The following is a 22647-nucleotide window of genomic DNA, read 5'->3' as shown; positions in this document are numbered from 1 at the left end:
AAACTGTACACAGGAGGTTTATTTAAATATGGTTTATTTCAATATTTTGTCATTTCCCAGAGTTAGAGGACGGTAAATCGCAGCAGTATCAAAGTTCTCTAAAGGCAATCACACCAATGAGAGAAAGAACATACATTGCATGTATAAAGCACCAAGACAGAACAGCGCCTGCATAGTTCCGATAGACATCTGACCATCTGAATTATACTGTTAGACCTGTAAATTATCCTGCATTCTCTTTCAGCACAGTGATGTAGTCCAGTATACACAAAGATGCTGCTCTTTGCTCATTGGCTGTAAAAATCCAGCTTCCATTCCCTGAACCAATCAGATCTTCCCAGGGTCCTCCTTGAGTGTAACCGTCCTATTGAAAATCAGCTAGGGGAAGCAAATGTGACAAAGGTGAGCAAAAAGGTATTCTCACTAAGTCTTCCTCCATGTAGTGTGTTCCTTGTATACCTCTCTCTCTGTGTGTGTGTGTGTGTGTGTGTTGCATTTCTTGGTCTTACCTTTTCAGTGGTACTATCTGGATCCAAAGAGAAATAACCCACTCTCTCAAACTGGAATTTCTCAAAGACCTTGGCTGTGCTCACTGACTGGTCTATTAAGGCACTTTCGATCACTTTCAGGGAGTTCTGGGGGGGGGGGGGGGGGGGGGGGGGGGGGAGTATATTTTTTTCTTTTGTAGGTAAATCGGCTACAAAACATTAGAATTTGTGCCATGTTTCATAATTAAAAATTACTAAATGTTTCTTGGAAAACTAGTATTCTGGTTGAAGGATGCAGGCCACTCTTACCGGGTTAATGTCACTCAGGAAGCCACCTGGGACTTCAGCTGTGTCCTCTGGATTTTTGTGGAGGAAGCTGGAATGAGAAACATTTGTGAGATAATATCTGCTCTTTTTTTCCCTCATGATAAAAAAAAAAAAAGATCAGACATTTATTGGTCATGCTGCAGCTCTCTTATGAATTTTATCATAATTTATGATCATCATACTTGTGTGTGTGTGTTCATGCCTGTAACTAAGGACTGCACACAACCCCCCCTTCCACACACACCCACACACACACACACCCACACCCACACACCCACACACACACACACTTACAGCCTCTCGTAGAGACGCACTTCACACTGCAGGGGCTGGCTGACCCAGTGGATGAAGGCCTTGGGTTTCTCGGCAGAGTCCGAGCTGGTGCAGGTCACCTCCAGCTCCACCACCTTACCGCTCTCGTCCTGCAAGCAGGACAGCCAATACAGACATATAAAACGATGGAAAAAGCAAACGCCCGCACAACTAAATTCAGACAGTAGGGCAGGCCTAAACACCTGGCTATGAGATTACATTGTTCAATATGTATTAGCGCAGTTGCCACATTAGCGCAGTTAAAATATTAAAAAACAATTGTAACCCTAAGCACAATTAGCACAGTTTACTATTAGACACAAACACAGACAACAGAAGTGAAAAGATTGCAATCCCAACAACTCCCGTTACAGAAGCACACAGATTCATATTGGGGACACACAGACATCTGTACAGTCCCCTTTAACGCGTGGCTCACCTTGATGACGCGCTGCACGGAGATGACGTAGCCTGCGTGTCTCAAGCCCACGGGCTGCTCCGGAGTCAGACGCTTGAAGCCCTTCTCCGTGACCTACAGGGAGTGTTTGGAAGCCTCAACACCACGACCGCACACGCAGTTAAGCAGCCTCACCCTGCACTTATGTGGACTGTAAGACCGTAAGGACTGAAGATGGACGACTGTCCGATTTTTATTCTTTGCACACACTAACCTCTCTGAAGTCGCTCTCCTCGATGAAGATGGTTTTGGAGAAGGGAATAACATGGCTGCCCCTGCTCTCGTCGGCGGGGTAGTCGGGAACACGAACCTCTGACTGAGGGAAACGTGGAAAGCAGAAAGCTTGCTGATTTTGGGGAAGCGGAGCCTTGTGCTATGTCGATGTAAGCGTGTGGATGGAAAAAGTGCCTCAAACAGGTGACAAAGTCATGTGTGGGGGAGGTTGGGGTGGGGTGGGGGGGGTGGGGTTACCGGTGCATTGGCGGGAAGATTGGTGATGGTGACTCTGAGAGGTTCCAGGACGGCCATAGCTCTAGGAGCCGTGTCATTAAGCACCTCCCTCACACATGCCTCCAGGAGGTGGGGCTCCATGGTGGTCTGGGAAACGGTCACGCCCACCTAAATGGAGATAGACAAACAAACAAGATACAAGAGGGGACGTTAAGAATTTTAAAAGGCACCGCAGTGACCGGAGAGTGAACTAAATATTTCGATTGGGTCTCTTACACGTGCACAGAAGTTGTTGATGGCCTGAGGTGGGAACCCGCGGCGCCTGAGCGCTGTGAGGGTGAAGAGGCGTGGGTCGTCCCAGTCCCTGAGAACACAAACACGGCCCAGCAAACCAGGGCTCTGGTGATCCAGTGGCCAGAGCCATTACGTTAAGCTACACCAACCGTCAAGACTGAATAAAGGATCGCATCACGTCCCGCTGCTTGAGTGCATTTATATCAGATTTAATCTCCGACGAGATGCAACGAGGACCAATCAGTAGAGAGGGTGGGAGGGGTCTTACCTGACAGCACCTGTCTCCACCAGTTTAATGATTTTCCTCTTGGAGACCACAGTGTAGGTGAGGTTGAGCCTGCCGTACTCCCACTGCACGGGGCAGTAGACGTCCAGAGCGTTGCAGAGCCAGAAATACGACGACCGCCTTGCAGACGGAGACATAGACAGGACCTACTCAACACGAGGCGTACGGGCGACGTGCACGACTACGTCAAGATAAGGCGGCGCAAACACCCACGAAGGCGAGAGCGCTAGAAGCACCCCATGGCCCCGAAGGAACCACCTGAGGAACCGCAGAGGACCTACCTGGCCTGGAACTCTTTGGTGCAGAGAGAGTGCGTGATGTGCTCGATGGAGTCGCACAGGCAGTGGGTGTAGTCGTACGTGGGGTATATACACCTGCAGGGAGACAGAGGTCGTGAGTGCGCCGTGGAGGACACAGCAGGCGGAGGGATGGACCCGCTCTGGGCGCAGGGCTGTCCTACCAGGTGTCCCCGGTCCTGTGGTGGGGCGTGTATTTGATGCGGTACGCCACCGGGTCCATCTTGCCGTCCTCCATGACCATCTTCATGCGGAGCGTGACTTCGCCCTCGGCGAACACGCCCTTCCTCATCCTCTCGAAGAGCGTTAGCGACTCCTCCACCGGCCGATCCCTCCACGGCGACGGCGGGACGTTGTGGCCCTTCAGTTCCTCGCCGCGCTGGTGGCACACGTACGCGTGGCCCCTGGCGCACGTGCACGCATGAACACACACGTTACCGACACGAAAACGCATGTAGCGATCCCGGACTAAGAAATTAATCGTGGTCTTCTCTTTCCCAACCTGGACTGCCCAGTACTTGGAGGGAGGGAGTATGTGTGTGTGTGTGTGTGTGTGTGTGTGTGTGTGTGCGGACTGCTCGCGTACCTGCGGATGAGATCCACGGCAAGGTCGTAGAGTAGCTGGAAGTTGTCGGAGGCATGGGTAATCGCGTAGGGTTTGTAACCTGGGCAACCAAGACAGACAACCCCCAGACGATCATACAAAACAGAAACACCGCTGACATACTGTAGCAAGTCTGCTCGCTTTTAACGTGTCCTTCTGAGTGAACCTCGATGGACAAAGCTGCTTGCAACGGTGGCTTGCTCCTGGATGGTTTTAGACAGCACCCAAATCATATTTGTCTTTCTGGTTATGGGTATGTCCTTAGTGCTGAGGCTATGCCTATGTGAACATATATTTACGATATTTACTGAACGTCATTTACCAAACATTTCATTGGACATAATTAGATCATTTATTACATCAAATCTTTACTTGTAAAAATGTAAATGTGAATTACTTCGGGGCACTTCTAACCTCTGTGAGACCTCTGGTGACCCGACTGTTCTTGTAGAACATAACGAGACTTGTGAGGACTCACCCAGCCACTCCACCATTTCTCGGATGGCAGTGAAATATTTCTCTTCTTCTTTTTCTGGATTGGTGTCATCATAACGCAGGAAGCAGATACCATCGTTTGCCTTCAGAGGGAGACAGAGAGCTTGAATGAGGTTAACCTTTCTTTGCGCACACGACGAGCGGGCAGTGTGGTAATCTGGGGCCGCGGTACCTTAGCGTAGCCGAAGTTGAAGTTAATGGCCTTGGCGTGGCCTATGTGAAGGATGCCGTTGGGTTCAGGAGGAAAGCGTGTCCGAACCTACACGATAATGGGCAGAAAAATCAAGAGATTGAGGCATTAGCCTCTTTCCTGCTAAAAGGCCAAACAGTATTTTGCTATGGGGTAAACAGCCGTGTCAAGTCATGCTACCCTGTTCCAAACTCACGGGTTCAGTTGTGCTGGAAATCAGGGCCAGAATGCGTTTGCAGCAGCGAGGGGTGCTTGTCAATTATTTCGCGAAACAACTTTACACCCTGTGTATCTGATGAGTTGTTAGGACGGTGTTGCGTCTTTACATGTGCAGTACAGCACAGGACGTATTCAAACGCAACACAATGTAGGCAGACAGGCAAGACCTGCCCCCATCAGTGCAGAGTCAGTCAGCGAATCCCCACATCATTAAGGCACCCCAGCAGAACCATTCTGCAGCTCTGAACACCGTTAGCTAACATACTGAGAACATGCTGCAGCTTGTGAGCATTACATGCCAAATCACATGTGTGCGGAAGTGCACCGTCTGGACTCTGAACCATTTGGGCCATCCCCGAAACACACGCACGCACCTGTCCACCAGTTATTTCCAGGTGCTGTTTCAGCAGGTTCATGGTGTTGGGTGTTACAACGTAACCATCAGTTTTGTAATTCTCACCTGGACAGACAATGGAAGACGAGCTACAAAACTGTATTAAATTCCATGCAGACATTTCCACTTCTCTGCTTGGCTGAAACACTTATTATATCTATAATATACATCTATGATGAAGTCTAAGGATCAACACTATATACACAATATCTTAAGAAAAGTTATTACACATTCATAACCAATAAAATATTGAACCGTCAGGAGTTAAAGGCAAACTCTGGGGTTCTGGCTTACCTGGCTTATGGAATTTGAGAGCTTCGCCTCTGAGCTGCTCCATCAGAGACTTTGCCTCCAACTTAACATCTCCTGTTCAAAAACAAAAAATTATCTTTATTAGAGAACATTCTAGATAAAAATGGAGGATTATGAGTTTTATATGTGAGAAACAAAGACAGGGGTGGTAAACACAGGAAAAGCGAGCATGTCTTCCTGCTGGGGGAATGAGAGTTCAGGGCTCACCGTTCGCACTACTGGTCTTTTCCTCCTTAGTTTCATTCTCTGGGGCTTTGACCTTAGCTGCCTGTGGGAGGGCACCAGCACATTACTACACAGGACATCTACACTTACGTTATAAGGACAACAGTATGGGGCCACGCCCCTTAATCACTGCATTCAGATGTTTCATTCAGCCCCATTACCACCGTCTGCAGAACGATATTACTGAAAAGTGGAACCGTTTAAGAGCCACGGCAACTCGGCCACAGAGCGGAAGAGCGTGTAAAGTTACAGAGCTGAGACGACGAGTGAAAAGTTGCATGGTGCGTGAAAGTCACAGACGCCCTGCAGAACTCCATGACGAGGGTTTCACCGGCCGAGCAGCTGCATTCAAGCCTTATGTCACCAAGCACGAGGCCCAGCATTGGATGGAGTGTCAGAGTTTGGAGAATGTCAGGAGAACATTACCAGTCTGACTACACTGTGCCACCTGTAAAGTTAGGTGGAGGAGTCATCATGCTATGGGGTTGTTTTTAGGGGTTGGCCTGCTTAGTTCCAGTGAAGGGAACTCTTAACGCTTCAGAATACCAAGACATTTTAGAGAAGTGTACACTTCTAGGTTTTGTTCTTTTCTGTGCCCCAGTGAACAAAGCAAGATTCATAAAGGCATGGGTGGGTGAGCTGGGTGTGGAAGAACTTGACTGGCCTTCACGGAGCCTTGACCTCAACCCCATCACAACTCAAAACCCGTCACAATCTCTGTTCCAGTTGGGAAGAACTAGAAAGAAGAAGGCGAGCCAGGCCTCCTTTCTGGATGAATGGGCAAAATTTCCCAGACACTACAAAATCTTGAAGACAGCCTTCCCAGAACAGTGGAGGTTTGTCCATATACATGACTTATCTTCATGATCCTCCATTGCGTGTTGGGCAATAACAAAGCAAAATTTGGACACCAGTCATGCTTTAGCTCTGAACCGCCACCCCGCCAATGTTTCCCTTTATCCAAAATACCCCATGTGATGTTGATTACAAGTGATGGAAAGGTCTTGGAAGTCTACCTTGGGTTTCTTCTCCAGGTCTGCCTCCGTTTTAGGGCCCAGGAGGTGCAACACCTGTGAGATCAAAGTCTGATTTAGGAGGATTGAGTCATAGAAAATGACCACGCTTGCCACTCAGACTACAAACAAACGCGTAAGCAAAGGTGCTCATACGTACCTGCATATCTACTTCATTCTTTATGATCTTCCCATCAGCCCACTTCATGGTAGCTCTGGCTTCACCTAGAAAAGACGTTAACAACCAAACATCAGTAAATTAACTCCATCAACAACAGACATATTTCCATTCAGTGAATCATTCAACCTATAAAGGTTCCATCTGTAAGGGTGCAGATGTCTATAAGGAGCTGGAAGTCATTATGAAGAGGAGCGTACCCATGAGCAAGCCCATATTGAAGCGGTATCTCTCTGCCAGAAGCTGCTCTTTGTGCTTTCTGATGATCACCTCAACCTGTGAAGCCCACATCAAGCATAAAACATACTGTCAGGCCAATCAGAAAGATCCATACAAATCTTGCAGTGAGCGTTACACTGTAGCATCATATATCACGTATATGCAATATGTGTGTATTTCAGAATAGTCACAGTCCTGTAAATCTAGCAAAAGCCCGTCCTGTAAAAATTGAGCTGTTTGCTTTTGTGCACTGCAAGCCCAGATTCAGCTCCACGGCCCATTGTCTTACCGCGTCCTCTATCTGTTCTGGTGTGATGACAACACCCACACCACAGGCACTCTCGAAGGCCTTCTGGTCCAGGGGGTCCTGTGGGTGGTTCTTCACATAGTCCAGGGCAGCTGTACAAAAGACAGAGCCAGACAGGAGACGTTGACAATTTAGAATCAATTCAAATAAAATTAAAATCAGGATCACAAAAATGTAACCCATTCAAAGGAGAGCCTCAGGTAGTCAGTTCCACCATTACTGTCTAACACTTTTGGTAGCGATTCGTTATATTTCCAGTTATATATAACAGGAATATGTGGACAAAGAATCAAAGTAATGCCATTCAGTGCAGCAAGCAAACATTCTTTAAATAGTTAACTCATCAGACAACACCCACACCAGTATATCTGCTGTCATAACCAAAGTTAGCTAGTCCAACAACTAAGTCATTCGTTGCAGAAGCATCCCATCACTGAGGAAGAAAAGGTAGACACCTCTTCCTTTTCTGTTGATTCACCCTTAAATGCATACCAGTCAACCCCGGAGAGCTTGGCAAGTTAGTTAGTTACCGGACACTTGCAGCTCTGTGGTGATTTTGCGTTGGACGATATGCTCTGTCAAGAAAGCCAAACGCCGGGGGTCTCTCAGCCGGGACACCATACTGTACAGCAGCGTTCCCGTGGCTTTATCAATGTTGGACCCCAACAGCCCTTGTGCCTGTAAGTCACAACACAACCATGTTCATTAGATTACCAAGTTAAACCTGTACCGTCAGCCATCAACTGATTTACTGATCCCTCAGTCTGTAGCTATCTAGTCATCTAGCCAGATAGGTTATCAACTGTCGTCATACGTTTAGAAAGTAAAAGAGACGTTTCAAAAGTTATGTTTTAATAATAAAAACACAAACTATACCCCTAATCTAGGTTAAATTGTAAAGTAATAAAATAGAAAGCGTTAAAAGTGCACTTATATGATTTTAAAATGAAACATCCTCTTAAATATACGTGTCCAATAACTAGTAACTTAATTAAATATCAAAATGAATTGAACACCAGTTAGTATGAAACTAGCTGCAACTATGTGAGCAGTGTACAAACCTAGTAAACATAACTACTAGATATATACGTATGTACACTAGACATGTGTGTTTAATATATATATACGTATATACACTAGACATGTGTGTTTAATATATATACGTATATACACTAGACATGTGTGTTTAATATATATACACGTATATACACTAGACATGTGTGTTTTAATATATATACATATATACACTAGACATGTGTTTTAATATATATACATATATACACTAGACATGTGTGTTTTAATATATATACGTATATACTCTAGACATGTGTGTTTTAATATATATACGTATATACACTAGACATGTGTGTTTAATAAATATACACGTATATACACTAATATATATACACGTATATACACTAGACATGAGTGTTTTAATGCGTGTAGAGACGTGGATCGCTGCTTATCCTGGGTTAACCAGCTCTTACATCCCGTCAAGGTTTCATTTTCAGATTACCTGCACGATCGCGTCCTTGAGAGCAGAGCTGAGTGCTTCATTTTTTAACGTCTCTTTAGCCTTCTGCTCACTGAGCCCAACTGAGGTGAAAAGAAGCGTCAAATCCGCCATGATCCTCACGATTTCAGACGCACACCACCGCCACACGGAGCAAACCCACCCGGCAAGCGCCGACGACGATTTCAGGAAGGGCGAAAAGAGCCAATCAGCGGTCCTCTTACACAGCGCTCCTACAATCACAGCGCGTTTTACAGCGACGTGTTCGCTTCGGCAGGAAAGACAACGCACTTGTAGGAGTTGCATCAGTCGGTTTAGGTTTAGTGTACTTTACTCGTTTCAGAAAAGCGGTAAATATAACTGAATTAGTAAGAGCACAACCATTAAGATCCCAATACCTATAAAGAATATTACGGAATATAAATGCAGTATGCACAGGAGAATTGTAAAACAGATTCTCAGGTTGTATACTATGCCCACTCCGTGAAAGCGCTCTGTCGGTCACGCTGACCCGTGAGCTGAAGGTACCATTTTACCATCATCTTAACAGCAGATTAACTACTGTAATTAGCTGTGTCTTTATAATATAGTGAACAGTTAGTCATCAAATGATTGCTAAAGCTTTTATTAGTTACCTATCTAGCTAGCCACGTAGTAACTGCATATGCAATAATGCATATAATGCTGCCAGTTCTTGTAAATTTGTTACTGAACCAGGAATCTCTTCACTCCATCACCTCCACCTGTGGTCTAAGGGTGAACTGAACCATCACCTCCACCTGTGGTCTAAGCGTGAACTGAACGTGAACTGAACCATCACCTCCTCCTGTGGTCTAAGGGTGAACTGAACCATCACCTCCACCTGTGGTCTAAGCGTGAACTGAACGTGAACTGAACCATCACCTCCTCCTGTGGTCTAAGGGTGAACTGAACCATCACCTCCACCTGTGGTCTAAGGGTGAACTGAACCATCACCTCCACCTGTGGTCTAAGCGTGAACTGAACCATCACCTCCACCTGTGGTCTAAGGGTGAACTGAACCATCATCACCTCCACCTGTGGTCTAAGGGTGAACTGAACCATCATCACCTCCACCTGTGGTCTAAGGGTGAACTGAACCATCATCACCTCCACCTGTGGTCTAAGGGTGGACAGGCAGCATGTCCCAGCATGCCTTGCTCTCTGTGGGAGCTAAGGCCTGGCGTTCCCTTCCCTGTTCACACTCTGAACTTCGATTGGACCTTACACTCGGCTGTGGACAAACCTTCAGGTAAAACATACAGCACATACTCACATGAACCTCTCAGAAGTGTGGAGCAGTCTCGAACCCTCACCACTTAGTTACTTAGCCAGCTGACTTTGTTCATGCCAGTCTGACACTTCCCATGTACAGCTGTGGTTTGCAACCATCCATAACTTTAGTAAAATAAAGACCAGTAAGAAATGTGTACCATTGGTCAAAGGGACTTTTGATTCTGACAGATGGCGTGAGACAGGAGCAGGACACTGGACAGGGGTGATGGGGGGCCGCGTGTGGACGCTTACTCAGAGCGAAGACACTTTATGGTACCACGTCTACCGTCGTCATGGAAACCCGGGACCGATTAATGGACGGAAACGGAAAGCGGGGATGGGACCTCGAGGTTCAGGGAAGAAGTCGAAAGAAACGATTGGTGTGAAGGAGGAAGAGAAGTGGGAGGTGGTTGAATCTCTGAGCTCAGAGGAGGACAAGAAAGAGGAGGAGCTTCTGAAAGACTACTTTCAGTTGAGTGTTAAACTAGAGGACATGTACAAAGAGTGGAGCACGGCAGACCAACACTTCAACCTCACAGGCAATATCTTCAGAGGTGTGTTACGTCAAACCACTACTCTCAACACTTACAACTCATCATCTGATCAAGTAGTAGAAACGTGGTAAACATGTTTTAAGGGATCCTGAGACACTGCAGTCCAGTTGAAACTAGCCAGGCCACAATCATATTGGTAGGTTTCTCCACAGACTGTGAGACAGAGTTTACTTGCGCACTGTTACAGTTACATTAATGTTTCTCGATAAGCATTTGTGTTTGTGTGTGTGTGCTTGTGTGTGTGTGTGTGTGTGTGTGTGGTCGGTCTCAGGAGTGCGGATGTTACGTCAGGACCCTGTGGAGTGTCTCTTCTCATTCATCTGTAGCTCCAACAATCACATCTCTCGGATTCAGGGCATGGTAGAGAGACTGTGCAACACTCTGGGTCCGCCCCTCTGTGAGCTTGACGAGACACACTATCATGATTTCCCCTCTATACAGACACTGGCAGGTAAAGCAAAAGCAGCTAACACACTGTTCTTTATCTACACACCCTCAATAGCGTAGCAGGGGTGGAGCCAACATGGTAGGGGCAGGGCCCAAGGCCCACTGCTTGAATCTGATTGGCCACCTTATGTGCCCCCTCCCTCTACATATAGATATTTCGTTTTTAGCTTTTAAGTATTCCATGTTATTAGTATGCACCACCCTCTCTGAGACTGCACAAGCTCCCCCCCCATATCAAAAACCTTCCAGTCTCATCCCTCCTCATTAGAACACATACCACATGCATATGAATCGCAACAGAGTTTCACATTGACACCTTTAAGTTTGAACACTTAAGTAAATAAGATGAGGCTGACTTTGATTGTGTGTGTATGTGTGTATGTGTGTATGTGTGTGTGTGTGTGTGTGTGTGTGTGTGTATATATATATATATATATGTGTGTGTGTGTGTGTGTGTGTGTGTGTGTGTGTGTGTGTGTGTGTATATATATGTGTGTGTGTGTGTGTATATATATGTGTGTGTGTGTGTGTGCGTACGTGAGACAGACAGCAGCGTGGAGGCACGTCTGCGTGATTTAGGCTTCGGTTACCGGGCTCGCTTCCTGCAGCAGAGCGCCCACCTCATCATGAGCACGCAGGGCCCTGACTGGCTGTACGAGCTCCGCAGCGCTCCCTACCTGCAGGCCAGAGACGCGCTCCGAACACTCCCTGGTGTGGGACTGAAGGTAGCTGCTCGCTCTGCTGGTACTACAGCCACTGTTCTTTGTTCCTTGTGTTCAGGGTACAAAACCTTTTGGGGAAGCGTAAGTTTGCTAGCCAGGTCAATGTCTGACAGGGTGATGACATAGAAAAAGAATTCCCATGTAGTTGCATCACAAGTCTGATCATAACTTAAAACTGGTCATACGATGCAGGCTACTTCCTGGTTTCACTCACCTGCCAGAGATGCATTTTATAGATGCTTCTTGGCATAACTAGCAACAACAGGGCTGATCCTTGATAAACGTGTGTGTTATCTTTGTGTCTAGGTGGCTGACTGTGTGTGTTTGATGTCACTGGACAAGTCTGAAGCCGTCCCCGTAGATACGCATGTGTGGCAGATTGCTAAGCGTGATTATAGTTGTGCTGCAGGTTCTGGAAAGAAGACTCTGACCGATAAAGTCTATCAAGAGATCGGTGAGTGAAATGACAGACCCACTTCACATTAATCATATTACCAATCCATATTAAGTTACAGTTTCATTTGGTAAGAAGATTAATAAACTGAAAGTTGCAAAAAGTTATCTGGAGTATTAAGTATGAATAAATATAAATCCATAGCATAATACGTATAAATTAACTGGCCTGCGCAAGTAAATCAAAAAACACATCAGACAAAACACTTTTGAGGATCTAATGCTGTTCAAGAATAATTGGTCTGTATGCAGCAATTATGGAGTAGCATAATTTAATGTGTGCATTTTGCTGTAATTCTCTAAATTACCCCAAGGTATCTTTAAATGTTGGCTCTGTGCATGGGTCACAAATTTCATAAATCTATGCCCAATTTATATCTACATTCCAGTGTCTGCATGGACGATTATGCACATTTAAGACCAGTTGTTTGTGGTAGGCTACGTTTGTAAATCATGTTTATAGTGTAGTTACACAGAGATGCAAAAAGGCAATGTGGCCACTAGAGGGTGCTATCACTATGCATCAAAGGATGCACAAAGAAAAGTTACTGTTAAAACCCTTTTGTTTATAGTATAAACGTTTGCAGGCGATTTCTTCAGGGGGATTTGGGGTTCCTATGCTGGCTGGGCCCACTCTGTGAGTAACTGTGGCCTAATTAATTTGTTGTTTTTCATTCATCTATTTATTCCCTGTGTACATTTCCCATTCCGTCTCTCACCTCGGTTGAAATGTTCTCAATCTCTCTCTCTCTCTCTCTCTCTCTCTCTCTCTCTCTCTCTCTCTCTCTCTCTCTCTCTCTCTCTCTCTCTCGCTCTGTTTCTCTCTCTCACACAGGTGTTGTTCTGTTCTGACCTAAAGAAGTTCCAGAAGCTGAAAGAACCCCAGACCATAAAAGATGAAAGGATGGAGCAAATGGTGGGGAAAAAGAAAATGAGGACAAACAGCAAGAAGAAGGAGAGGGTGCAGCAGGCGGAGGGGCAGATGGAGGTCAGCTGACTGCTCTACCTCCGTCTCACTCACATTCTTTCACTTTCACAGCACTGGGAACACAATGCACAATGAGTTTTCAGGGGACTGCAAGAAAAGTTCAAGAACTAAGTCTTTGTGGACTTTTCTGAAAGTGCACTGCTTTTTTAATATACCTTTGATTTATTTTAGCTCCTAGTTTTCTTAGAAAAGAATAGTATGTTTCGATGTGTATGTACTGAAATGTTTTTTAATCTAAGAAAGCTTCCTAAAATGCCACATATGTGAAGAAGAAACATATAAACATATTTTGATAAATATGAATGATGTCGTTTTCCTGATTAACATTTTCTTGTGTGGGTGCTTTTGAATATCTTTACCACTGGGGGGGGGGGGGGGGGGGGGAGCATCAGTCATTCACTCATGAAATATTTTAACCAACATTAAACTAAGAATAAGTGTATGTTCAGTCTGTAACCTTGAAGGTGCTGCCTTGAATTCCATGCGTGTTTTCAGTCGCTACACTAGGTGGCGATAAAGATCAAACAGGCTCTCTGCACCGCTAGTCACGCTTAACAAACACCTCCATGTATGGACACAGTCTGGTTTTTGATTGATTACTCTGCAAACCTTACCTCGGTTGACATGTTTTTCCAGCATAGCAACAGACATTCCACACAGGAATCACAGTTTATGACCTTCAATGTCAAATATGCCATGGTCCACTTAAACGACATGAGATGTTAATAAATAAATGCCAATACTAATTCAAGCCAATATTAATTCTTGTCCATGTCACCAGAATCAATGGAGAGGTAAACAGTGGAACACGTATCAGGGATCTCCTAATGAAATTGGCAGCCAAATCACTTTATGCCAGTTAATTAACCTTTGCCTTTTAACCAAGCAGTTAAAGATCGCTTTAAGTAATTAGGAGCAAAAATGGACCCAGGACATCCATGACTAAAAAACGATATGGATCTTTATAGATTCGAAGGTTTGTCATTTGAAAATTTGTCACCATGACGTCAGAAAGTCTGCATGTAGCTCCCCAATCAGCTGTTTGTCTGGATGTCTGTTTGCAATTAGCTGTATGTTGATCATGTGGTGTTTGATCATTTGAGATACTGAGATTCCATCTGGTAGCAGAGTAATCTGAGTAATATATTTGACTGATTGGACATTCAAATACCTGTAATACAGAAAAGTCAGTGATGTAATGTTTATGCTGGGCTTTGCATGTGAATGTGGCTGGTTAAGTTTGGTTGGTGTGTGTTTTATATAAGTGAGTGCAGTCACTTGTATAAAGTAGTGAGTCAGCTTCAGTCCAGTTGAATCAGACGGAGAGGCAGGACCGGCCGGGGTGGAGAGAGTGAGGAGAGTGAGAGTGGTGTCGCACACCCAGCGATGACGACAGATAAGGTGAAAGAACGTGTCTTAGCACCCCTCCACATTCACACCCTCTGCATGTTTATCTGAACACATATGCTGACTCAAATGTTGCATAATGGAGAAATTAGTGTTTTTTTTGTGTGTGTCTGTGTGTGTCAAAGTCTAGGAGCATAGCAACAGACATTGGTCTCGATGTCTGCCACACCTGGTCTCAAACGCGGGTGATTAAGGTGAACTCTGACCACCGGACCAAAGCTTACACAAAAGCCAGAGTAGCCGTTTTACCTTCCTGAGTGGCCGTCTCCGTTCCGGTGTGGCTGTGTCTGTGCTTAACCTGTATGGCATTGTGGGGAAAAAAAACATCCCATTCGGAGAGCAGGCCAATGTCCAAATCACTCACATAGCAGAAATGCTTTATCAGAAGAGGTGATCTTCATCGAAGACTACTGTTCAGATGCTTCTGAGTTTAAAAAACTGCTGTCTCTCAACCTGAAACAGATTTTCCAAATATATTTCTTGCACGGTAATTTCAAAAGGGCTCGTCTGAATTATTTCGTAAACAAGTTAATATCAAATGCAGACAGAGCTAGAATGCTCTTCCAAATCCTTCCAGAGTTCACTATGCAACGACTGTTTTTAAAGATGGTTTCTTATTACAGCATATTTCATTAACCTCCCACATGCTGGACGGCCCTTAAGCCGACTGTATATCCAACATTTAAGGCCGTTATTCATAAATAATTACCAAACTGTGTCTGGATTAGTTTGACTCTTGAGTGGACAGTATCAATAGGATGTGGGAAGGGTCCCCAGAAGTAACCTACACGTGGGACACTATGCTGATGTCCTTTAAAAGAAATACAGACACAACTTTTTACATCTAGCATCTTCTCTCACTGCCCCCCCCTCCCTCTCAGGTATTTCTCCATAAAGGGCTCCAAGCTGCTGTTGTTATTCCAGCTCTAAGGTTCACTGCTGTGTTATGTCTGTGTATCCCTTCCCCAACCTCCCCATATCGGCCACAGTCAGGGTGACTGTTTACTGTATATATGTTACGTTTTTTTATACACATAAAACACCTCAATTCATATGTATTCCTGGGGGTCTGTGGAGGTTCCATTTCCTTCAATTAATATTGATAAACTGATTTAAAAGGGCAGTTACTGGCAGCCTTGAAATTTGGGCATTTTTACCAACAGTGTTACAGTTAAGATGGAGGAATACATGGCAAGAGATTCAAGAATTACTCGTCCACTGTAGATTTTAAGTAGACTTGACTTTCATTGCACATCAATTTGGAGGATAAAGATTCTGATCCTTAGCCTGAAAAGAACATCTCCAGATCTCTGAGAATCCCTGGAATTGTCATTGCCAAAGCTTGATCTGAGTCTTGATCCAACCAAAGGATCAACTTCAAATCTGAGATCCAATGACAGAAAATTCAATCCAGTTATTACATTTGTGATTTGCTGAGAGCACTTTTCTGCTGACCCTCTTAATTTTGGGCTTGGAGGCTTGGTGACCCTACAATGCAACCATAACCATAATCATTTTCCAACACTAAAGTTTTAATGGGAAATCTTGGGCTCACATTTATGAATAGAATACAATATTGATACTAATCCAGAAAATCCATTTCAGGATTGTGCTGTATCCAAATTGTTGGATAATAAAATTGCTGCCGTCCTATAATAATAATCTTAAGTAATAATAATCTTTAAGTTGTATTGTAATGTACTGCTTCCCTCCTGTAATAGAGGTCTAAGAGGTCCAACCTTGGAGACTCAGATGAAGTCTTCATCGCCCAACACAGACGTGTTTCACTTCCAGACCGTACAACAGCTCCCAGCGTGGCTCCGGCCTTCCGGCCTGAAATTACCATACAATGCACTCCCTGTCTCTGCCAGATGGTCACTTTTGTATGTTATTGTGTGTGTGTGTGTGTGTGTGTGTGTGTGTGTGTGTGTGTGTGTGTGTGTCTAGAGCCTCTTGGTGGGCCAGGACTGGTGGGGTTTTGTGTAGCTCTGTGAATACCTCTGTATTTCATTAAATTGAATTCCCTCTTTTTAACACAGACTCGGACACGGTATACCTCCCCAGGACACTTGCCACACCTACTTTCTAAACTGGGAACGATGTTCATTATATGTACCGTGCATTCTACATTTTCATTCAAGCATCATTTTCTTTGTAGCATTTTGGAATCCATTCAAATCCTTTGGAATTCGAAAAAATCACAAAAAAACAATATTTCCTCCATATTACCTCAGTGAATATGCAGGCATGCTTTCTAGCTCCATGCAAAGGAGGGGGTGATAAAGAAAGACCCCCAGCTTGAGGCTCTTTTCTGGGGCCCAGTTAAGGGGATTTTCCCCTGGAGCACTAGATGAGCTCCATGAATGTGCAGCCATTTGCCCACCATAGCCTCCCGCCCCACTCTAGTGGAGTGTGCAATCTTATTCTTATTAAAGCCATGAGACGAACTGGTTCAAATAAAGGTGGGATAATTGAGATCAAAAGGGAAATTGGATGTTAAAACAAGTTACAACAAAACAGGCTGTGTTTGCTTAACTTGTACCAGGTCAATATTATGCTAAGGTGATGGAGACCCATGGTATTCTCTCTCTCTCTCTCTCTCTCTCTCTCTCTCCCTCTCTCTCTCCCTCTCCCCCTTCCTCCCTCCTCCATCTATGTATCTGCCACATTTTAACAGACAGTATCTTGCATTTCAGTCAGGCAGATAGAAGGGCAATCATGAAGATTGGTGACTCATGGGGTCCTTCTAGGTACATTCAGGCCTATCAGATAAATTTATCCTAATGTGTGGCCAGATTATTGTAATCCCATTAACCAAGAGTTAAATACTGCCACATACACTGCATGCACATTAACATAAATATACTATATATGCACACATTTTCATCTGTATATACAACAAGCTTTTGACTTTTAACTGCTCCAATATGCATACATTGATTAATTGACATATGGGACATATATTTTTAAATGAGCAATTAGCCAGTATTGCTTTTCAGTCCAGTCAGTGTGATCCTGTTACAGGGTGTTTTTACTTTAGCATAAAACACCTTCTAAGAACAACATTTCTTTTGTTACTTTGGTAGCTGTACATTTTATTTTTGTATTTAAATTGGAAAAAAAAGTGAATGCCAGCTGTGCTTTATGTACATGGTACTGATCATAGTTTATTTGTGCTGCATGTTGGTGCATACGCATACAGGGAAGAGGACAAAATTTACTTCAGAATAAATTTTGCCAGAATTCCCACACACAGGCAGAAATGAAAATGACCTCACAGACACACACACACACACAGAGTTCTGTAAGGGGCAGGAACAACATTGTCTTTGTGCCATTTATGACAAAGACAAGGAAAGATTGTATTTCTTTGTCTCTCTGTCTAACACATGCATACACAGGACAGTCCTTTGGAGCTAATCAATCTAGTGCCTGCACGTGCTCATCCGAACCCTTTTTGTGTTGGTGAGAACGGCTGTACATGATTTACTGTTATGTATGTCATGCCCTTCTTGTTCAACCTTCTCATCGCTGCCACACGGGTTTCCACTGGGCTCATCTCCTTGACGGGCTCCCCGCTGCTTTAATGGACTTAGGAAAATCCTCGCAGGTTATTTGTGTCCCTGGCTGTTCGGTACATGCGAATACACGGAGCAGTTGCGTGTGTGTTCACGTTTTATTTCTGCATGCTCTAAGGACTGAATGAGTGTGCACCCTCTGGGTACAATACCTCATTTCACCATAGATATCACCACGATTTAACTCATTGAGTACATTTGGCTGAAATTTGACTTTCAACCAAATGACCAGTTTTAAGCTATGAAGCGTGTGACTGATGATGTAATCTAATGGCATTTTGCCAGTTACACTGCATTTCATCACAAATCCCACCATCTTTCATGCTGAAACATGTTCACAGGTGATGCTTGATCAATGTTGATCCAACCGGTTTTTACGTTAAGGATATGATCTGTAATATGAGCCTGTTGGCACTATGAGGCATCATGAACTAATTAAAAGCACTCAACAAGCTGGTGATCTACTGATATGAGAACATATTTTAATGAATATTTATTGAATTACTAATTGCAAATAAATACCGTTAATTGGTTACACAAAACGTGATAAGGTACCAGCCCATAACACTTCAGCTGTTCTCTTCCTCGGTTAGCAAGACTGCGCTAACTTCAGTAAGAGTCGGGGATGGTTGTCCGTGAGACGGGCACCACCAACCAGGCAGTGATCATTTCTGTTCAACCCCGCACTGTAGAAGCCCCAACTCTGTTCAAAGCCATCTTGCCAATCCCAAACATAGATGGATGTGTTGTGGGGTCCTTAACGAAATATCTTTCCCTGTTTTCATGTCTAGCAATCCTACTGTAACAGCGAGCGAGTAGAGGCAGGATGCAATTACGGAGGAGAACAACTTCACAGCAGTTCCGTTCTCGTTGTTATACCAGTCCATGGTCAAAAGGCCTGAAGACAAAGATATGGAGAAAAAACCCAGGGAAGGAAAAGCAATGAGAGACACGCAAAGGAATTCAGTGTCCATCAAAATAAGACAGGTAGACAAGAGATATATGTACACAGGCAAATTAGAGGGAGGTGAAACACAAGTGGGAAGGAAAGATAACAAAACATGAAAAGGATTAGAAACGAGATGAAGCATGAATCATAATGCACAACGTGGCAAACTGGGGCCTTCCAGGGCAAGATGGATTCTGCCAACTGGAACACGGGATGTTAGCGTCACTCTGGATGAGCAGGGACAGGACAGGGTCTGGCACAGGGACAGGACAAGATCAGAAGCCGAACACAAGACCAGACCGGCGATAAGGTAATGAGTAAGATCAGGGACCGAGTCACACTTGATTGGGAACCAGTTCTGGAGGCTGGAACAGTTCTGCTAAGGATGCTGGTACTGAGTTGAGGGCCTGTAATGGAGAAAGGACATGAACTGAACTTAAATGGGGACAGCAGCAGGAGACAGGACCTACAAGACGTCGGGCATGAGATCGGCAAAGGGGACCTAAGCATCTCCGAAGGTAGCAAATGGTTACGAGAAACCTCAGGGTGGCAGGACAACTAAAGGTCTGCGATGGCAGCAGGCACTTCTAGGAGCTCATGTGGTGGGTGATTGAAGATTGATCCAGGTCCTGCTGCCAAGGTCTCCATGGTGGTCTCATCTTCAGTGCAGGACACAGAGCTTGTGCCCTCCTTAGTACAGAGGATAAGAAATAACAGGAGAAGACAGATCGCTGCCTCACTGCCTCCCTTTGAAATTAGCAGTGTCCCCTATGCCTAGGCTAGGCTAGGCTAGGCTAGGTTTAGCATGACCCTGAGGCATACTATATCCCCTGGTGAACACAGGAAGTGAAGCAGGTGGGGCTGAGACTACAGACAGCAGGGCTGGGCGGTCAGGACAACACACAGCAGGGCCGGGCGGACAGGATGACAGACAGCAGGGCCAGGGGAGTTCAGGATGACAGACAGCAGGGCCAGGGGAGGTCAGGACGACAGACAACAGGGCCGGGGAGGTCAGGACGACAGACAGCAGGGCCGGGGCGGTCAGGACGACAGAGAGAAGGGTCAGGGCGGTCAGGACGACAGACAGCAGGGCAAGAGCACCTGTAACTGTCTAACTGCTAGGGTGCTGATGCTGGATAAAAATGTGTCTCACTCACACAGGAGAAGCAGATCCTCAATCAGAGCCATCACTCTGAGATCCTGAACATACAGCAGTCTGGAGATTACATTTTTATAAAACCTTCCGGACCAAAGTGCGTGCAATGTATTATAACCTGAGATTATCAGGGCAGAATTACATTAAAGGAGTGATGTTACAGGGAAGAACTAACGTGTGTATGAGTAAGTATGAAGGGGCCGGCTGGTGTCCCCTGGTCCCACTATTTAGCACGTAAACCCTGAATACAGGCATCTTGAACCTGTAATGCTTTCTTTGATTTATACATTTAATTTTTTTTTATGTACACTGATTCATCTATTTTATGAAACTGATAAAACGGTTTTATAGCTAAATGATGTCTTTTGATGTGAGTGTGTGGTGACTTTCCACAGTATTAATTGGTGGGTCAGATATACTAGCTGGGCAGTTTTAGAGCAAAACCAGAAATAAATAAGAATAAATAAATAATAAAAGACACCATTGACTGGATGAAAATACTTAGGATGAGTGGAAAACTGCTTGAATATTCTATTAAAGAGCATAAAACGTGTCTGTAATGGTCCTGTTAGACCCAAACCAGGAATGGAGCTGCTAGATTTCTTCATAGCAATATAATGTATTCCTATACTTCATGCAATTAGTCAGTAATACTAGTAATTAACTAATATAAATTCCTTTGAATGATCAGGTAGACAAGGTACAGTACGTCCTTGTTAGAGTATGACTCTCATTTCCATTACATCTTGCACTTTTAACATTATTGTTGAACATTAGTGGTTTGTAAAGTGATTAGTGGTTAGATGTGATTCACAGCATTGCCATTATAACCTGCAGAGAGTTGCTAACACCATTAATATAGCACTCCATATTAACATTAAACTGAATAAAAACAGCTCTTTACAGCAAGTGTAGATTGCTGAGAATAAGAAATGAGTCTCGGTTTCCTCCTCCTGGTCAAAGTGCAGACATGATTGTGAAGCATATTCTCTTCACTGGAACTAAGGGTTTATCTCTGAGACACTCCTCGTTCACTTATTTGTAATTTGAGCAATTATAGAAGGATATGGACAATGGCTGGTTCTCTAGTGGTCTGGTATGGTTTTTCTGACAACACCAACACAATACAACTAAAGGTGTGATTGAGAGTGCACCGCTTTTCATATTTTTCAAAGCCCTTATTCAATGACACAATAATACAGGGGACGTTACAGACTGTCTTTACGTGTTTTGGTATATCTGTCTGTGTTGCTAGGCTAAACTGTGAAAGCAGTAGCATAGATCCACAGGAGCATGTAACCTGCTGTTCACATGTAATCGCCAGTAAATTATGCTAATATTGTAGCACGCGTAGTAGACAAACTGGCATAAATAATCATGTTTGTGCCATGAATCCACCCTAGTAACCATGCACTCACACGTGTGTGTATGTGTGCGCACATTTGCATGCACTTGGCAATGTTAAGTAAGCTAGGTGGGTTGGGGTTTCAGAATGATCCAGCCCTCAGGTTACAGTCTCTCTCTCTCTCTCACACACACACACACATACACGCTCGCGTACACACGCGCACGCACCACGCTCACACATGCACACCGCACACTAAACTGCGCCAGTTGTAGGCTATTGCAGCAAATACAGCAGACGTCACGGTGCATATACGAATATTGCCAGAATTTCGAGTCACCGAGGCAGACAATGAAGGCGGTAACAGTAACCGCACCGAGTGTCACTGGACGCGGTCATGTTGATCCGCACGGCAGCCACAGGAGGGGCGAGAACGAGGGGGCTGAATTTAAAAGCTGTCTATCTTCATCGACCTTTAGAGACTCGGTGGGAGGGAAGACTATTGACTAAAGGTTATCGGTTGCAGTAGAGCAGGTTGTGGTTCGTCTTAGAGAACAGGGAAGGAAACCTCGCGCTCTCCACAAATGTGCGATACTCCGAATCTGCCCGACGCAAGAGACGTCATCCTGTAAGAACTTAGCAGGGTGCAGGTAGGACGCGCCGTGTGTGTGTGTGTGTGTGTGAGTGTGTGTGTGTGTGAGTGTGTGTGTGTGTGAGAGAGAGAGAGAGAGAGAGAGAGAGAGAGAGAGGGGAGAGAGAGTTGTATATAGGCTGTAAGATGTCTTCACGACTACCTGCGCAGTGAACCTGTCATTCGCGTGTATTTCCATCGCGATAACGGGAATAAAAATAAATTAACGTTTTTGTGATTCTAGTCGTAATACGTCCTGGAATGGAGAAATTGATGCAGTAAAGCGCTTCAGGTTGGCAAAAGCAAGACTAACCACGGGCTCGCCGCATCGTTGTGGCGCGAGAGGGTTCTGTCGCCCCGCGGAGCCGCGAGCCGCGATGACGAGCGACAGCTCTGCGGCGCGAGGCCGATCACCGTGGTAAGACCCGTTCACTAGAATTACTCTCAACTCATTTCTTTTGCATTTGAAAACACACGTAATTAAGGATGCGGAGCTACAAGCTGGTGACCGAAAAAGACTGAACCGAGTCAAGTGTGTCGTATTA

The 22647-nt window shown here is 44.8% G+C and overlaps 3 protein-coding genes across 8 annotated transcripts in view; 2 read left to right on the top strand and 1 right to left on the bottom strand.

Annotated features, from left to right (window-relative positions):
• Positions 1-6: 6 nt before the first annotated feature.
• qars1 (glutaminyl-tRNA synthetase 1) lies at positions 7-8796 on the bottom strand. The gene is made up of 23 exons (XM_077003183.1): positions 8583-8796; positions 7597-7744; positions 7049-7158; positions 6741-6816; positions 6523-6587; positions 6366-6419; positions 5332-5392; positions 5107-5178; positions 4793-4878; positions 4182-4268; positions 3993-4092; positions 3497-3575; positions 3075-3314; positions 2896-2988; positions 2597-2734; positions 2311-2398; positions 2056-2202; positions 1799-1900; positions 1567-1659; positions 1110-1237; positions 798-864; positions 510-635; positions 7-378 (listed from the first exon to the last, which is right to left on the bottom strand). Exons 1-23 carry the CDS (start codon positions 8691-8693, stop codon positions 328-330), a joined length of 2322 nt encoding a protein of 773 aa, XP_076859298.1. The 5' UTR covers positions 8694-8796; the 3' UTR covers positions 7-327.
• On the top strand, positions 8785-13401 carry ogg1 (8-oxoguanine DNA glycosylase). 5 transcript variants are annotated; one of them, XM_077003186.1, is made up of 9 exons: positions 8785-9103; positions 9335-9465; positions 9624-9849; positions 10062-10426; positions 10698-10877; positions 11420-11598; positions 11902-12049; positions 12636-12685; positions 12884-13401. In XM_077003186.1, exons 3-9 carry the CDS (start codon positions 9740-9742, stop codon positions 13043-13045), a joined length of 1194 nt encoding a protein of 397 aa, XP_076859301.1. In that variant the 5' UTR covers positions 8785-9103; positions 9335-9465; positions 9624-9739; the 3' UTR covers positions 13046-13401. The 5 variants fall into 5 exon arrangements, 4 of the variants coding, with proteins under 4 accessions (XP_076859301.1, XP_076859302.1, XP_076859300.1 ...); XM_077003187.1 differs by having other exon boundaries at positions 9418-9849; XM_077003185.1 differs by having other exon boundaries at positions 9335-9849.
• An 8243-nt stretch (positions 13402-21644) lies between these two features.
• The window catches only part of LOC143512624 (uncharacterized), a 14018-nt gene continuing 13015 nt past the window's right edge, over positions 21645-22647 (top strand). Inside the window, exons 1-2 of one of the 2 annotated variants that reach the window (XM_077003178.1) lie at positions 21645-22121; positions 22347-22520. The gene's annotated coding sequence lies outside the window, so the exon portion shown is untranslated. Of the gene's footprint in view, positions 22122-22228; positions 22521-22647 lie in introns of those variants that run through there. The other variant, XM_077003179.1, reaches the window with a different exon arrangement.

The sequence above is a fragment of the Brachyhypopomus gauderio genome, chromosome 4, assembly GCF_052324685.1.
Source record: "Brachyhypopomus gauderio isolate BG-103 chromosome 4, BGAUD_0.2, whole genome shotgun sequence".
NCBI classification, from domain to species: domain Eukaryota; kingdom Metazoa; phylum Chordata; class Actinopteri; order Gymnotiformes; family Hypopomidae; genus Brachyhypopomus; species Brachyhypopomus gauderio.
Note: the sequence above shows the minus strand (reverse complement) of the source record. Positions and strands in the feature narration are given on the sequence as shown.